Raw genomic sequence first — 18,654 nt, 5'->3', positions numbered from 1 at the left:
GTACATCAAAATCAACTGTTTTATCTCTAACGATGATCAAACTTTCAATGTAACAACCCAAGCTCACCGCTAATAGATAGTGTCCTCTTTGGGGTTTTCGTTTCGAACTTCTCCTCAAGGATTTTAAAGTGCTTCTTCTAGGGAGAGGATTCCACACCCTTATAAAGAATGTTCCGTTCTCCTCCCCAACCGATGTGGGAATCTCACAATCCACACCCTAATAAAGAATGCTTCGTTCTCCTCCCCAACCGATGTGGGAATCTCACAATCCACCCCTCTTCAGCGGCTAACCGTGGGTTTGGACTATTACATTCAATCTATCAATCAAATAGGTCTCTACTTAGATCCGAAGTCCCAACCAAAGCTTCCTATCACTTCTAGCAATAACGTAAGTAACATTCAGAAACGTGGAAAATTTTAAAAGTCTATGAAGTTGCTGTTATTTGCTATATTCGGCCAAAAAAAGACAAATACACAGTCATTGTTGGTCGTATGTATACTCTTTTCAAAGAATATTTGTCGAAAACTCGACGTAGCTATACATTAAATATACGAAACTATACAATTCGATCCTCAATCATTGGTAGACTTGGTTTTTGACAAAGGGGTTCCCTTTAGGATCCAAATCAACAACAAAAGTATCACCAGGCTTTGGATCACCATAAAGGAATGCCTCACTTAAGGGGTCTTCAACTATTAAGGTAACGGCTCTCCTAAGAGGCCTAGCACCATAAGCTTGGTCATACCCTACTTGGCATATGAGATCCTTTACTGACTCTGATAACTCTAGACCCACCCCAAGCGACATGAGCCTATCCTTTACTTCTTGAAGCATCAGGTTTAAGATCTCAAGCATCTAATGTGAAACAATGCAAACCAATCGTATGAAAAAACTAAATCAGTGTCTCAATGAGTTCAATCCAGGTTTGCATTTAGGTGAAGACGAGAGAGGTCGAGCCGGAGTTATTTCGAAACAAAAAAGAACAAACTGGACTAACCTGAGCCTTTTGAAGGGGTTGGAACACGACTATCTCGTCTATCCGGTTCAGCAACTCGGGACGAAAGTACCCCTTGAGTTCCTCTATCACAAGAGATTTCATTCCTGCATATGAACTAGATGATTCGTCTTCTGAAGTAAAGAAACCGATGGAGTGATGTCTACCCTTTATGATTGAAGTCGAACCGATGTTTGATGTCATTACTATCAATGCGTTCTTAAACGACACTCTCCGTCCCTGTCGGTTCCAATTTGAAATGTAAGACAGTGAAAAACAGCACTAATCTGGAGTACAATGAGAACGAACCTGAGAATCTGTAAGGTGTCCGTCTTCGAATAACTGGAGGACGATGTTGTAAACATCTGGATGAGCTTTCTCTATCTCGTCGAGCAATACAACTGTAAATGGCTTCCTTCTAATTGCTTCTGTTAATGTTCCTCCGTCTCCGTAGCCGAGATATCCTGGAGGTGATCCGATTAGTTTACTCACAGAATGTCGCTCCATATATTCGCTCATGTCCAATCTTAGCATAGCTGCTTCCTGCACGAATGTTACGTTTAGTGTCGAAATGCAAAATAGATGTTGTCAGTAATATTCAAAGGCTAGCTTAAACTCTGCAGGCAATTAAGTCACGGAACATACGGTAGGGAACGAGTTAATGACGCGTTCAAACTTCTAATCTTTTGGTTACAGAAAAAGTGACAATCAAACAATATATGTGTAGAGGGCTGTAAATACTAATGAAGGTATTACCGAACCGAAGTAGCACCTAGCCAGAACTTTTGTTAGCTCGGTCTTGCCAACTCCAGTAGGACCACAAAAAAGTAAAACCGCTATAGGTCGGTCGGGATCCTTAAGCCCAACCCGAGACCGTTTAACAGCTCGAGAAATTGCAGAAACAGCCTCATCTTGCCCGACAACTTGCTTTTTGAGCTGTTCGTCAAGACCCATCAGAAGAACGCTCTCATCAACCGTTAGCTGCTGAACTGGGATGCCTGACCAAAGAGAAGTAACTGCTGCGACATCATCCGGTCCGACCACCACAGGTCTGGAACAAATAACAGTATGAATTAATACTCTTTTTTAAAAAATTGTTCGGGCCAACAAATAACATTTTTCATATTGAAGTTTCATACTCAAAATTATCGGATATTGAAGATAAAGTCGACTCCACGACGTTATTCCCAGAAGAATCCAAGCTTTGAAGTTCACCATCTATGAGTTTATTGGCCAGATTCTGTTCATAGCGGAAGAAGAGATATCAATAATGATAACAGATTTGAGCAGTAATATCAAATATGGAAAAACAATACCATTTCATGCATAGCCTGAATGGCCTTAATTTCTTGCCAATACTCATCCTGTGATTTAGAGAGTATAGAAGTCTGCAATTCTTTTCTCTTCTTAAAGGCTTCCATACGAGCTCTACTACCTGCTTCGTCGATGAGATCGATAGCCTTATCCGGAAGATACCTATCACTTATGTATCTTGCAGACAGATACACAGCAGCGTTTATCGCTTCAAATGTAAACCTGCAGTTGTGGTGAGCCTCGTACTTGTCACGAATGCTCAGCAACATTCGCACTGCATTATCCTATATTTATGATCCTATCTCATTAAACATTGAAGAATGTATGGTTTGCCCATGACATACAATTAAGAAATAGAAAAATTACCTGGCTAGGCTCCTCGATCAGCACAGGCTGGAATCGTCGCGCTAATGCTTTATCAGTCTCGAATTTCTTTCTGTATTCACCAATTGTGGTGGAAGCAATACACTGCCAGCAATTAAATAGTTATGTACCGAAAATGACTGAGTGGACGACGGATATAACGCACACATGGAGAGAACAGACATATGATTCTTGATTGACCCAAGTAAATGATCAAGAGATTGACATCTAAAAATTAAAATACAAAGGTATTCCTAAGAGAAAACAATTTGAACTTAGTACATTTTGTCACTAATTGTGAGATTCCACGTCGGTTGGGGAGGAGAACGAAGCATTCTTTATAAGGGTGTGGAAATCTCTCTCTAGCAGACGCATTTTAAAAACCTTGAGAGAAAGCTCGAAAGGGAAAGTCCAAAGAGGACAATATCTGCTAGTGGTGGGCTTGGGCTGTTAAAAATGGTATCGGAGCAAGACACCAGGCGATGTGCCAGTGAGGAGGCTAAGATCCAAAAGGGGGTGGACACGAGGAGGTGTGCCTGTGAGATTCCACATCGATTGGGGAGGAGAACAAAACATTCTTTATAAGGGTGTGTAAACCTCTCCCTAGCAAACACGTTTTAAAAACTTCCCCTCAAAGGAAAGCCTAAAGAGGACAAAATCTGCTAGCGGTGGGCTTGGGCTGTCACACTAATATACCGTGAATGAAGGACAAAACACATGCAAATACTCATACTACTTAATCATAATATCAATTATGGCAAAGCCAATACTATCATATGAGCGAGTTATCTCAAAACTAATACATCACATAGTATACATTATTTCCAAGCAGGAAAAGCTAAAAGCATAGTTCACAAGATCATTTAGGCACTTCAACATGATAACCGTTAAAAATTAAGTGAAGATACCTGTAGTTTTCCTCTCCCAAGTGACGGTTTCAATAAATTAGCGAAGTTAAGACCCGACCCTTTACTTCCATCTCCAGCCGCGCCAAGCTCAGCAAGTGAATGGACTTCATCAATGAAAAGGATAATATTGCCTGCAAGCCAACCGTAACATAGATGTGTAAACTTTGTGATCTTTCATGTTTTGCCGGTTATCCATTAAAAAAAAATAAAAATAAATAAAAAAATTTAAATGTAATTTACGCTAAGCCTCGACCTGATTCTGTTATCTCGTTAATTAGTGCAGTAACACGTGCCTCCAATACTCCCCTTTCCTTCGCACCAGACACGAGTAGTCCAATATCCAACGACATTACCTGTTTGTTCTGTGGATAAAATGTTGTTTTGTTTCAATAAGATAAAGAGATAAATCATATGAACAATAGAGGAAACAAGCCATACATACCTTCTTAGAATTGCAGACAAAAAATCACTTAGAATTACACAATAAAGCGCTCAAGCCCATCGTTAGCAGATATGGGCCTCTTTCGGCTTTCTCTTTCAGGCTTCCCCTCAAAGTTTTTGAAAACGCGTCTGCTAGGGAGAGGTTTCCACACCCTTATAAAGGGTGTTTCGTTCTCCTCCCCAACCGATGTGGGATCTCACAATTCACCCCCCTTCGGGGCCCAGCGTCCTCTCTGACACTCATTCCTTTCTCCAATCGATGTGGGATCCTCACCAAATCACCCACTTCGGGGCCCAGCGTCCTTGCTGGCACATCGCCTCATGTCCACCCCTCTTTGGGGCTCAACCTCCTCACTGGCACATCGCCCAGTATCTGGCTCTGATACCATTTGTAACGCCCAAGCCCACCGCTAGCAAATATTGTCCTCTTTGGGCTTTCCCTTTCGGGCTTCCTCTCAAAGTTTTTAACACGTGTCTACTAGGGAGAGATTTCCACACCCTTATAAAGAATACTTCGTTCTCTTCCCCAACCGAGGTGGAATCTCACAACAAAACTTAAATTTTTCATTTTATATGGTATACTTCGTCAGAAGTTTCTGTAACCAGGATGTTTTGTTGAATTTTTTCGACTGGAATCCTTGTTTGTAAGGCTATTTTGTTTGTTTGGACACACCTAATCTCCCCTGTAATTTCATTTGCTCCATTAAAAGCGTTGTTTTCTATCAAAAAGAAATGTTCGATTCATGAACGAACAACGTCCAAGCAGGGGAAAAACCTATCGAACCTTGATTTGCAATCATATTCCTTGCCCCAAGAAACACAAAATAGATTTAAATAGAGGAAATGTTGTATAATTTGGCAGACTACCATCTCTTATCATGACTCCAACACAAAACAAGACCACAAAACACAGAAGCATCAAACCAAATCAAAGCTGAATGTAAACGTCAGAAGCGAATATGTGAAAACGACCGTAAAATAGCAAGCAACGATTAGAAATCGTACCAACAGTACGAATGGAGCATCTGCCTGAGCAATACTGAGAGCCAACCCTTCAGCAATTGCTGTCTTTCCTACTCCACTCTCACCAATAAGAATGGGGCTATTTTTTGTTCTGCGACAAAGTATCTCCACAACTCGTTTAACTTCAGAATCTCGACCAAAAATAGGGTCGATGAATCCTTCACTAGCACGAGCAGTAAGATCCACACAGAACTGAGCCAAAGCACTATTCTCTGACACAATTATAAAAAAAAATATTGAACAACTCTTTTCCATTGGTCAAATTCAAAACAAAAAAATAAAACAGATATACATTCAAGATCATAACGTATTACCTTTTTCTTTTTGAGAAGGTTTCATACGAAGAACTTTTCTAGAAGTCGATTTCTTAGGCACCCATTGCAATGCACTAGATGGCTCTCTACCATCTTTGGCAAGCTCCCCCTTAAGCCTAGATATTGCTGCATCTACCAACTGAGTAACATTTACCCCTAAGCTGAAATCATTTCAAGATAACAGCCTATTCAATACCAGTTAGGCACACGTATCTAAATTATGGTTGAAAAGAAATCAAAGAATTTTCAGAGACAAGCTCCTTTGTTGCTCAGATCGTTTTAAATTAGCTCGCTTAATGACTCCGTCGCCAATTTTTACATGCTATCTATTTTAATTGGCATGCATTTATTGTTCCCTTGTAATTGTTTGTTGTTTTTTTAAGATTTTTCTTTTGTTTCACTCATCTCTAGAGTTTGTATCTTCTGAGAATTAGTCTATTTTCATTAATTTAACGAAAAGTTGCATTTCTTGTTTTAAAAAAATCTTCTGCACAATTGCTGAAGTTTATAAATAATGTTGATTATAGAATTGCAATCCAAATCTCCTCCAAAAACCTCTAAACATCTCTAAATTCCCCTATATCTTTTGAGCCATGAAAGTCACGAAACTATGAAAATTAGTCCCTTGCTAAAGGGCAACCTTATTGTGAAAAGGAAAATTAACGAACGCCTCCTCCACGGTCCACCATACTCATACACCCTCTTAGCAAGGTCGAACCAGGACCAAAGGTATCCAAGAATACGACCCAAAGCTTCACGATAAAGCACTGCTTCCAAAGCATATGATCTAAATCCTCACTGCTTCGTTTTCTCTACCGAGCCTGTAGGTTGTCTTTTTTAGCTCCTCTTTTAATATAGTGTTCTCACTTATAAACCTAAAAGAAAAGAAAATTCTCCACTGCTTTCTGCACAATGCAACACTAGAATCCAAAGCCATAGAAGATCTTTGAACAAAGTTCGCATTATATGTCCTACGAAATTTTAACATCCTAGGGATATGGGTCTTTCGTAAATGGAGGTAGATGGTGTTTGTGCGGGGGAAGAAGTAGAATTCTTCTTTCGACTTATTTTGAATAATTGTAAAGCTCAAACAGAGGGAACCTTAATACATCTAAGTTAAAGTACTCAAGACTAAATTGAAAATTTTTAAGTACCATTTTCATTGATGTTTATGATTATTTATACAAGTTGTATAATAATCATTGCTACAACAATGGAACCATGACTCAATCACGGAGAATCATCTTCTCCTAAAACAAAGGTAATAACTGAAAATAGAAATGAAAGTGGAGTTCCTATAACTATTGCTACATCAATACAGTCGTGACTCAATCATGGAGAATCATCCTCCTAAAACAAGGGAAATAACTAAAAATAAAAATGAAGATGGAGGACTTCTTATAGTACGGACACTAGAAAAAAAACAGCATAAAGAAAAATTCAACCAATGGGTTCCATACGCGAATGCTTCTTTCTTCCATGAGTGTAACGTGTGTACATTTATAATGGCATTGTATCAATACTTCCCGACCTCAAAGAAAGCTTCTCCTCAAACTTGAATTGTGGAAATCGTTTGGTCATATCTTGAACATTTTCCCAAGAGGCATCAGCTGGTGGAATTGGAGGAAGTTTTGGATTATGATTGACACTGCCTTCATGAAATGATTTGAGTGTGGAAACGTGGAACACTGGGTGTAGTTTTGATTCGGTTGGTAAGTTCAACTTATAAGTCATAGAACCAATTCGTTCTATACCTCAAAAGGCTCAAAGAATTTTGCGGCAAGCTTTTGATTTTTCCATGAAGCTAACAAAGACAGAGCGATATGGTTGAAGATGCAGCAGGACCTTGTCTCCAATATTGAACTCTAATGGTCGGTGCGATTGATCATATCGATCCTTCTTTCTATTTTGAGCTTCCTAAAGGCTGTCTCTAAGGACTTACTGCATGGAATCTCTTTTTCGAAGAATGACATTGATACAATGCCACTACAAGTGTACACACGTTACACTCATGGAAAAAAGAACCAATCACATATGGAACCCATTGGTTGAATTTTTATTATGTAGTTTTTTTTTTCAGTTTACGTATTTTAAGGAGGAATTCTCTACCTTCATTTCTATTTTTAGTTATTTCCCTTGTTTTTAGGAGGATGGTTCTCCATGATTGAGTCATGCATTGATGTAGTAATGGTTGTAAGGACTCCACTCTCATTTCTATTTTTAGTTATTTCCCTTGTTCCCTTGTTTTAGGAGGATGATCCTCCATGATTGAATCATGGTTCCGCTGATGTACTAATGGTTATTACACAACTGGTATAAATAGTCATAAGATGTACCTAAAATTTTCAATTTAGTCTTGAGTACCTTAACACAGAGGTATTAAGGTTCCTTCTATTTGAGCCAAACAATTATTTAAAATAGGTCGAAAGAAGAATTCTACTTCTTCCCCCACACAATATCGTCTATCTCCACTTATGATAGACTCATAACTCGATCGCAAACTTGGGCACGTAACAATTTGGTATCAGAGCCAACAATTATGGGTGAATCTGTGCAAGAACCGTTTACCAAACTCTTCAATTTACTCTTATCTTAAGCGCAGGCCAATCAAGCGCGTAATGAGAAGGTTGAATAGCTTCATGCCAAATTGGATGCCATGTCCCTTGACTTGGAATCCACAAAGAAGTCAGGTTGACTGCTGAAAGTCAAGCAAAAACAAGGAGAGATAAGGGAATTTCTAGGGCACCGTTTCTGAAAATTCTGGAAGAAACTTGATTGTACCAAATTCATGAAACTTGACTTCCCTCGCTTCAATGGGCTGGAAGACCCCTTGGGTTGGATTAGCTATTGTCAAACACTTTTTCCGACATCAATCGACATCCGAGAAAAGGTGAGCTTCGCCTCTTATCACTTGGAGGGAATTGCTCAACTATGGTATTTACAGATGGTACAGGATATTCCACATCCCACCTGGACCGTGTTTGCCCACCAATGCAATTTACGGTTTGAACCTCCCATCCGAAGCAATATATTGGGCTCGCTAAGCTAAAAACAAACGGGTTCAGTGGAAGAGTACCAAAACAAATTCGAAGTGTTGGTTTCAAGAGCTGGAATTTTAACTCAAAATCAAAAGATTCAGTTGTATATTAGCGGATTGCAAGAGTCTATATCAATTGAGGTGGAGCTCCACCAGCCACAGGACTTGGTAACCGCAATGAGTATGTCTCATTTGTACGAGAAGAATATATATCCCAAGGCCACCACCAACCAAGATAACAAACACAATTCACCAATTGTAGATAAGCGCACCAACTGTTCGATAAAACGACTCACTAGAGAAGAATTGGAAGTAAGGGTTGTGCTTCAATTGCAATGAGACATTTGTGTGAGGCCATCAATGCAAGAAACTATTTTGGATCGACTTGGAAGAAGAGAACGAACCATACGAGAAAATGGAGCAAGAACTATCACTAGAGATATCTCTCCATGGAGGTTAAAACATATTCCCCTCCACTCCAAAAGAAAATGGTATGATCAATGAACTACGAAGGAGTAAGATGAATTTTACCATCACCATTAAAGATCTTTTGGTTTTCCGAATGACAGCTTGGTTTAAAGAACGGTGCCCTAGACATCCTACTCGAGCCATCTAGAGGCAAAAATATTCCCCTAAGTTTTCCATATCCAAAACCTCTATTTAAACCAAGACCATTTTCCAAAGCACCTTATCCAAAATGTTCCAATCTACAAGATCAAAGGTCTTTTCAATTCCCACAATTGCCTTCTTTCTCCTTGGTAAGCCACAATTTCCTCATTGCACGCATATGAACACTTCATCTAATATTTATACCGATCTCCCAATTACAAAAGTTCTTTGAATGATATTGTCCTCTTTGGGTACCTTTCGAGCTTCCCCTCAAGGTTTTAAAACGCATCTCTTAGGGAGAGGTTTTCACATCCTTATAAAGAAGTGGGATCTCACAATCCACCCCCTTTCAGGGCCCAGCATCCTCGCTGGCACTCGTTCCCCTCTCCAATCAATGTGAGGTTTTCACACCCTTATAAATAATAGTTCATTCCCTTCTCCAACCAACGTGAGATCTCACAATCCACTCCCCCTTGGGGCCCAGCGTCCTCGCTGGCACTCGTTCCCCTCCCAAATTGATATGAGGTTTTCACTCCCTTATAAAGAATGCTTCGTTCCCCTCTCCAATCGATGTGAGGTTTTCACACCCTTATATAGAATATTTCGTTCCCCTCTCCAACCGACGTGGGATCTCACAATCCACTCCCCTTCAGGACCCAGCGTCCTTGCTGGCACTCGTTCTGCTCTCCAATCAATGTGAGATCTCCCATTGTTGCTTTAACCACTAGATCGATCTCAAATCTTAACACTCTTCACCAATTTCTCACCACCAAATTCAATCAACTATTAGTCCAAGGATGCAAACACCTCGGCAATGGAGGTGTATGTCAAGTGTTCCACCTAAAAATATCTGCTCCGCTAATGAAACTAATTGGATTGCCTCACTAAAAACATCAGAAGCAAACCGCAAAAAACAATAAACATGAACAAGAACAACAGTAACTTCTGATATTAAAAAAACCAGACATAATGGAAAACAATTCAGACCACGAACAGACAAAGGCAGCCGATTTCTTTAAGTTCATGTGATAAAAGGAGCTGAGAAATCCACCATGGTTATGCAAAATGGATAATGAACAATACCTCCTCAAAATCAACTCTATGTTTCCATCATCATCAGCAGCAAGTAAAGCAATGGAGAGGTGTTCAGGTCCAACGAAATGATGGCCCATTTTCTTGGAGTACTCAACAGCTGAATCAAACGCCCGCTTGGTGCCGACAGAAAAAGGAACATGAGGCCTAACAGCCGCACTATCAACACTCATATCCGCTTCCGCATCGTTGCTATGCCAAATGCCGCGAACAGCCTCACGAGCCTCATGTAGTGTTAGACCCGAATTCAAAAAACCGCCAGGAGACTGATTATGATCTTCCTCAGCAATCAAACCCAGAAGAAGATGTTCGGTGAAAACCAAACCCTTCGAGAGGGCCTTCGCCTCTCTCTGCGAGAAGATCACAGCCTTCACCGCTCGTTCGGTGAACCGCTCAAAAATGGCGGAAATGATCGGAATCCTCAGCCGCCTCCTCCGCCGAGTTCTACCGCTGATAAACTCATTTGGCGAACGAAATGATTTGAGAAAAGAAGGGGAAAACGAGAACACGAGATTGGAAGATGGGAATCCATTGATTTTCCGTCCAGATAAATGAGAAATCGATAGAACACTCAACGAACAAGTGGCAGAAGAAAAAACTGGCGGCAATATCAATCGATTGCAGCCATGAACATGGATCAAAGTGGAAGATAGGGTTGCTGGCATTCTTGTTCGTAAAAAATCTGAAACTCCCACTAGAAATCCCGATCCCAAATTCTCAGAGGAAATGCTTCATGAATCAACAGAAAGAATTGAAGAATTGCGCAGATGAAAGAGAAGAACAATCGAGGAATTACAGACGAATTGCACGGCAAGTCAATGGGGGCATTAGCCAATCGGCCATGCTGATAAAGACCCGTTTGATGAACGCATACTATTTCAACGCCGACGGGGAGGACTCGGCCTTGAGAGTGTGCCATATTCAGACGCACTCCGTAAGAATTCAGTGCCAGTGATTTGTCTTTTACAACAACTTTTTAATATCAAAAGGAAGTTCGTTTCGCGGATCATCCTTTGACCCATGTTCGGGCAAAATCATGTCTATATCGAACAGATTTGAAATGCCTCAAAATATATAGGGGATGCGACTAGTCGTTATTCGTCCTATCTGAAGTTATATGTTATCTAAGTCGTTATGTTGTCTTTCTTTCTTGCTAACCTATAACATTACTTAAACCTTGTTTTCAAAATCTCTCGGCTCTTGTCTTCTAGAACCTTATTCTCAAAACAGGGACATGGATATATGTCGTTCGATAAAACGCGACCCAAATTTGAGTCACCTGACTCACTCAGTGGTGAGAGTGAGTATCACACAATCACCTGCAAACCTCTCGAGACAGTGCAATTGTGACACTTTGCATGCTTTGATGGTCATGCCTCCCACTCGATTAACCAGAATGTATTCCAGTCCCATATAGTTAGTTGTATATGGCACCATATGTCTCAATGTCTCCAAATGTTAGATGTTCAGTGGTAGTATCCGGACACTCGAGTTGACTGTAGATTTGTATGTCTATTAGAGCTTACACGCACACAATAGCTTGGTGGAAAGGTAAGGAAAAATTGAATCAAGAAATAATGTTTTCGTTGTTAGAAATATTACGCTCGTATGTGGATGAGAGGCATATAAAATATGTGACGCAAGAGTACGATGGACGATATGGATCGAGCCACATGTGAAAAGACTGGATAACAAGTGAAGTATGACAACGTCGAAAGTGTCAACTGTATACTGTTCGAGATTACACAACTTTAGAAGAGATCCAATTAAATTGAAATAATACAATAATAATAATTAATTACGAAGCTTCAGGACATAAATACCAACCACCTTCTTATTCCCGTATCTTTTAACTTCTATCTCCATATCTCAAATAAAACATATTCAAAGTTTAAAAAATATATTTAAATTCATTTAAAAACTTTTAAAACACCTCTCAGCTTTCTAAAAAGAAAAAAAAAAATATTTAAAAAATATTCATAAAATTTTAAAAGTAATATTAAAAAATTTAAATATAATTTATAAAATTTTAATTGAAGATATTTTTTAAAAAATTTAAAGAATATTAATGAAACTTTTTAAAATTTAAATATATTTTTAAAGACACTATTAAAAGTTAAAAAATTATTTTTTAAATAAAATATTAACGTTTTCATCTAAAATTATAATATTTTTTTAAATATTTTTGAAAGTTTAAGGATATTTTTTTAATTTTTAAAAAATATTATTTAAATCAAACTTTTAAAAAATTATAAATATTTTTTAGATATAGTGAGGTAATTTTACTAATTTTATTTATTTATTAATTATTTTTTGTCCATCCAAATATAGTTTAATTAAAAAAAAAAGAATTTTTTTTTTTTGATAATTTGATATATTATCCATAATTGGTAGTTTTTAGTTTTCTTAAATTTTACCATGGGATTTAGTAAATTAACTTAAATATTATACTATAAATTAATTATTGATTATTTGATTATTTGATTATTTTTGGTTCGCGTCGCCATAAGCCCTCGGCGGAGAAGAACAGGCCTTTCGTATACCAATTTGTAGGTACGGATTGAATTTGAGGCGTTCTGTAGAAAAAATCACACGAATTACTTGTGGAGAGAAGATGGATTTTGAAATGGCGGAGAATCGCTGTTGGTAATTTGACGAATTCACGTTTCTTGATCCGGAAAACCTAATATACTCTTCTTGGCAAATCATCGTCGTCGTCGTCGAGTGGACGGATTGGAAATTGTTGTTTGAATGAGGTTAGGTTTTACTTGGATTGCTTAATCGAATACCGTTTCAGATCCGTTCGAGTTAATAACTATTGCGTTATACTGTTGGACTGGAGTTTGGGAATTCTTTTCGAATCGGATTTGGGAGGACATGTTTTCGCAGAATTTTGCGCCATTTGGAACATTATTTTCGTTTTATCGATTGTTGGATTTCGTCCGAGGGTTTTGGTGAATCTTTTGTTTTGAACCGAGAGATTTTTGTTGTTGATTTCTTCTGCACAACGAAGATAGGGATTCTCCGATCATTTGTTGTGGAATCAGACAATTATACCGATAGCTAATTGCCTTTGAATTGTTGCTATTGTTTTTTAAAATTATGCATCCCCGTCACCGTAATACGGGTAATGGGTTTAGGTCTAGTTCCATGGGAGTTGGATTAGCTTCTTCTCGCATCTCTCCTGAGGGATCGGTTAGGGGCCATGGTGGCGCGTATGGCAATGATTATCGCAATTTTAATCATCCGAGTAGCTTTGGGCGCGGTCAGGGATACCCCAAATCATATCAATCATCCCAGTCACTGCCTCCTCCGCGAAGGGGTGGGGGTTCTGTTGACATTTTTATGGAAGCAGGTCGTCTTGCGGCCGAATATCTGGTTTCTCAAGGTTTGCTCCCATCTAGTGTTTTGTCTGGTAAATGGCAAGGTGGAAGTTTGAGGAGGGAGTCTTCTGAATTTCAGGAATTAGGTCCTTTTCGCGAAGAAGGACGAACATCTAATGCTGCCCCTCCTCATTCAGGACATGTTGGACCTGATTTCGGGTCAGGTAGGAGGCAGCCATTTGATGAGTATAGTTTGGCACCGTCACGAAATCATTTGAGAGGACGAAGAAGATCCTCGTCTTTCCGAAGTAGTGGTTCTGATTGGAGTGGCCAAGAGTACAGTAGGAGCAATAATTACAATGATAGAGTTAGAGCTTCTTCAGATACAGAGGCTTGTGATGACGCTGATAATCTTTCTGCTTATGGTAATCGACAGCAAACTGGTGAAGAAGTTGGTACTGAATTTCAAGTTCTCAAACCTTCCAAGTTAGGACGAAAAGGTGACACGCCTGAGGATTCAGGACCTGAACTGGTTAAGTACCCTTTGCCAGATGATGTAGGCTCGAAGGCAAGTATTTCTGCTGTTGGGAAAGACCCGCCAAATGAGCAGAAACTTGCTAAAGATTCTGATGATTTATGTAATGTAGATTCAGGGTTTGAGGAGGTGAAAAATAATACCAATACCAATGAAACTGAGAAACACTGTGTGGCGGAGAAACTATCAATGCAGAATAAAGCTGATGACGGTGATTCCGGGGTGAAGCCAGAGACTGATCTACTAGCATTCTGCAGATTTACTAAGTTCCCCACCAAAACTCGCTCTGCGTTGGCATACAAGGTTTCTAAGGCAGATCCTATTGCAACTGTGTCGGAACAACCTTCTGTTATCAACCCTATCAGATCTGAACTTTCAATTGACAGTAACTCGTCTACTTGTGCTGTATCAGCTAAAAACCTTGATGTCGAAAATCTAAACTCTGAAAGATCTGAACCACAAGCTACTGAGGAAGCTGTTATAATGGAGGAGGCATATCCTAGATTTGGTGAGAAGGCTAGCTCTTTGACGTCTCATTCTTTCCAGCATGGACCATTTTGGAATGAGAGCAAGGAAGAATCTTGCCGAACTCCTGCCGTATTTGGAAGGAGTAATTCTATGTTCGAGGAAAAAGGTCAAAAGCGGTCATTGGATGAGAGTGATATGGGGGACGGGAATAAAAAACCAAGAGAATGGATTCCGTTGATGAATTCTAAGGAGGAAGATGAAGCCTTTGACCTTCTCAAGTTTGATAAAGTAAAAGTTAGTTCTGAGGAAAGCAAGCCAGAGTGTGATAATGAAGTTATTGTAGCTGCTGACTGCGTGAACTCAGTGGATGGTTTTCATTTCATAAAGAACGGAGGTGAGCAATGTGTAGATTATGCACAAGAAAAGCAGCTTTTTCCGAATTCATTTAAGATCTGCGACCTTAACCTTATGGAGGCTTCTGATATACATGATAATCATGAAAACAATCCTCTTCTCATCTTCCAATCTATTTCTGAATCAAAAAGAGAAAGAGCTCCTGTTGATATCGGCTTGTCTATAAGCAATGCTACTGAATTTGGCCAAAATAGTGTGGTAGCTGGCGGTAAAGAGATCGAAATTATTGATTTGGAAGATGACTCTAATGCTCAAGTAGACAAGACCTTCCATAATCCAGAGACAAAGTAAGTTCGCTCATCTTTTATTCGAAAGCTATTTTGGTTTACGTTTCCCTAAATACGCTGATAATTGTACCTCACCTCACCTCACCTAGTTGCATTTGATTTGAAAACAAACATTGTGGTGAGCTGTATTGATGCCATTTTCAGGAGGGAGCCTGTATTTACTGGATTGGACGGCTTTCCTAACAACGAACAAAACAGTGGAGATTTGCCTGATGTTCACGATGGCTATGGACTAATGATTTCAGAGTTGCTTGGAGCAGAATTCCCCAACTGTGCTTCCGTACAAGGAGACATTAATTCAATGCACAATGAAATGTCTCTTTCGAATGGAGAAGTACTTCCTTGCTCATATCCAACTTCATCATTTATTGAAGATTCTCCTTTTTGATACTTTGCCTGGCTTCTTAAAGATTATATTGTTGTGAGGTTCTTTACTGCGTTAAATGTTAATATTATATATATTCTAGGAGTGTTCAAGTCTCAATACCACCATAATTTACTTCCATCTCCACCCTCTTATAGGTCTTTAGTGATTTAGAACTATAAGAAATCATTGGCTATAGGTTTAATGATCTGTCATTTGCTCATTTATTTCAGGGGGCTCTGGCGGATGATGATCTAATATATATGTCCCTGGGGGAAATTCCATTGAGTATGCCAGAATTTTAATTTCTTTTGTCCATCAATATAATTATGTGATCAATCTACCGAAGGTGCTCGGACACCCTCGAATAAGTTTAAATCAATTTGATGGTAGGAATTGTGTATTGTGTAAAAGAAGGATATGCAATTGTTTCCCACAGACTTTGAAGGTCTTAAGTGTATGTTGGGGAAGGAAATAGGTGAATATTGTAAGACAGAATGATAGCTAATGGTCTCTTTTAGCTTCTTCTCTTTACTTTCTTCATTTTCTTGTCACTTCTGTATATCTAGATCTTTCTTATTCCGTTGCGCTCGCGCACACACACACATATTTATAACCTGGAGCTTGAGAAAAGGACTTCCTTTTATCTAGTATCGACTGTGCTGATCCGAGGAAGTCTTTTTTATCTAGTATCGACTGTGCTGATCCGAGGATGTCTGTTTTTATCTAGTATCAACCGTGCTGATCCGAGTTTTCGTAGGAATTCTGTGATGAAAGTAGTATAGGAATGTCCAAATATGTGGTGCAGGTTGTCAGGTGTTGAAGATTTTTAGGCTCTAAGATGAAGTCAAGGGCGTTATCACACGATCTCATAAATTAGCCCTCTCTAACCATAACCGTCCCAAGTCCACTACTAGTAGATATTGTCTTCTTTAAGCTTTCCCTTTCGGGCTTCTTCTAAAGGTTTTAAAACAAGTCTGTTAAAAGAGGTTTCTACACTCTTATAAAAAATGCTTCATTCTCCTCTTCAACCGACGTGGTCTTACACAATCTTATACTTTGTAGGCACCACAATATTCATCTTCTTAACATCTATAACACTCAAATCGATCATGCATCTCATCACAATTCCCATGAACACAAATAAATGCACAAAGACTAATAACACCAGCCCAGAAGGCATCTTGTTCATACCACAACTCGATGACCCAATTGTACATCGACACGTAACATACTTCACGAAACCGAAAACAAGTATATAAAGTCAGATACAAAGGATGAATGTGGGAAGATGCTTAGTTAGCTTTAGAGCATTGAAGACCAATGGATTCTTTGACGCAGAGGGAGGCAAAGAGGCCAGATGGGTAGTTTCCATAGAGATGAATATAATTGAACATGATTGAGGCACAGTTATTGGTTAAATCATTGATATAATTGGCGTAGGGGCAACCAAATTCTTCCAGAGCTGAGCAGCACAGATTGGCTGGGTATTCAGGCCCTTTGCACTTGCTTGTGATGATGCTGTAGTTCATAAATTCAAACTCCACTGGGCAATACTCGAGCACTTTTCGAGCTAGCGTATTGTTTCAACATGTAAAAATTGAAAAACATGTGAGACTGTATACAAAATTTGAGTTCGTAACTTATTGATCAAAGTATATGTCTTAACCGATTGAATTTTGTTGAGGTTAGTTGACATAGAATGTTGTTAGAGTTAGAATAAGTAGAAATAGAACATTTTAGATATACAAACGTTAAACATTTTTGAAGTTTCGTTATGTTAAAAGGTAGAATTTCATATGATTTAGGGGTAAATTACTAATTTAACCTTGTCTCGTTTTATTTTTCTACTAATAAATCAAAATCGAAAGTCTATACTATTAAATCTTGTACTTCTTTTTTTACTCAATGCAAACACAAAATTTTAAATATCTTCGCTTCAAATCTTTCTTGTTGACAATTTTTCACCGTTTGATGTATAAGAAAGAAGGATCTCGAACTTAGATCCAATGGTTATTAGAGAATATGCACATTATAACAGTCTCATTGAATAATTCATGCGTTTAAGAATCAACGGAGCATATAAACTCAAAAATCTGAGTACCTGAAGGGGAAGCTGGAGCAGGAGCGGGGGACGTGGCGGCGGTGGAGGTAGCCGCCGCGAAGAATATTGAAAGAAGGAGAAGAAGGAAGAGGGAGAAGCATGGATTGGAATCCATTTTCTTCATCTTCAGAGGCTTTGGTAGCCTTGTTTTGTGTTCTTGTGATTATTTTTTTTAAAGGCCTCTTATGAAGTTTAAGATTTAATTCACTAAGATATTCTAGATTATAGAATTAATCTTTGTTAGTTAATTTATTTTTATTAAGATATATTATTAAAATAATTTAACCAATTAAGTTTTTATTTAATTTTCATATATTATAACTTTAAATTATTTAGTCGTCAATATTAATAATTAATTAATAATTAATCTCAAACAAATGATTTACAAGAATAATTAAAAAGAAAAAAAAACAACAAAGAAATTTTTACAATAATAATTAATTATACATGTTATATATATATTTTAAAATAAAATATAATTAATTTAATTTATTATCATTTATCCTCTATTACTTCTCTCAACTCCCTCTATGAACTATTTAGAGTCTCCAATATTGATAAATAAAAATTAAAAAAATAATAATAATAAAACAATGCAAAACATAAATAATATAACCAAAACAAATTAATTTCATATGAACATTCTGTTAGACGAACACGACTATCTACAATATAGTCCACTTTGAACATAAGTTCTCATGGTTTTGCTTTGTACTTCACCAAAACGACTTGTAATAATGGAGAGATTATAAACCCATGATCATTCTCTAAATTAGAGGATGTGAGACATTCATCATCCAACACCTCCCCTCGAACAAAGTACGCCTCCCCTTAATCGAGGTTCGACTCCTTTGGAGTCTTAGGAACAAAGTACGTCTCCCCTTAATCGAGGCTCGACTCCTTTGGAGTCTTAGTCATTGTTTACTGCCTTCAAGGAGACTCGACTCCTTTTCTTTTGGAGTCTTTTGTTCGACATTTGAGAATTTACCAATCTATTGGTACAACTAAGTTTAGGGCATGGCTGGAGTCTTTTGTTCGACATTTGAGGATTTACCAATCTATT

At 38.4% G+C, this 18,654-nt stretch overlaps 2 protein-coding genes across 3 annotated transcripts; one reads left to right on the top strand and one right to left on the bottom strand.

Annotated features, from left to right (window-relative positions):
- Window positions 1–424: 424 nt before the first annotated feature.
- LOC111797271 (chaperone protein ClpD, chloroplastic) lies at window positions 425–11,053 on the bottom strand. The gene is made up of 12 exons (XM_023680229.2): window positions 10,088–11,053; window positions 5,359–5,519; window positions 5,027–5,256; window positions 3,834–3,942; window positions 3,581–3,711; window positions 2,676–2,777; window positions 2,312–2,593; window positions 2,135–2,235; window positions 1,752–2,046; window positions 1,305–1,538; window positions 999–1,235; window positions 425–856 (listed from the first exon to the last, which is right to left on the bottom strand). The coding sequence occupies exons 1-12, from the start codon at window positions 10,759–10,761 to the stop codon at window positions 578–580; spliced, it is 2,835 nt and encodes a 944-aa protein (XP_023535997.2). The 5' UTR covers window positions 10,762–11,053; the 3' UTR covers window positions 425–577.
- Window positions 11,054–12,585: 1,532 nt separating this feature from the next.
- LOC111797051 (uncharacterized protein At4g26450) lies at window positions 12,586–16,030 on the top strand. Of its 2 annotated transcripts, none has more exons than XM_023679925.2 (3): window positions 12,586–15,123; window positions 15,268–15,457; window positions 15,721–16,030. In XM_023679925.2, the coding sequence occupies exons 1-3, from the start codon at window positions 13,199–13,201 to the stop codon at window positions 15,790–15,792; spliced, it is 2,187 nt and encodes a 728-aa protein (XP_023535693.2). In that variant the 5' UTR covers window positions 12,586–13,198; the 3' UTR covers window positions 15,793–16,030. The 2 variants fall into 2 exon arrangements, with proteins under 2 accessions (XP_023535693.2, XP_023535694.2); XM_023679926.2 differs by having other exon boundaries at window positions 15,268–15,544.
- Window positions 16,031–18,654: the final 2,624 nt, after the last annotated feature.

This window comes from Cucurbita pepo, chromosome 6 (assembly GCF_057944985.1).
Source record: "Cucurbita pepo subsp. pepo isolate OVF chromosome 6, ASM5794498v1, whole genome shotgun sequence".
NCBI lineage: Eukaryota > Viridiplantae > Streptophyta > Magnoliopsida > Cucurbitales > Cucurbitaceae > Cucurbita > Cucurbita pepo.
The sequence above is the reverse complement of the archived record's forward strand: the minus strand, read 5'-3'. Positions and strand labels throughout refer to the sequence as shown.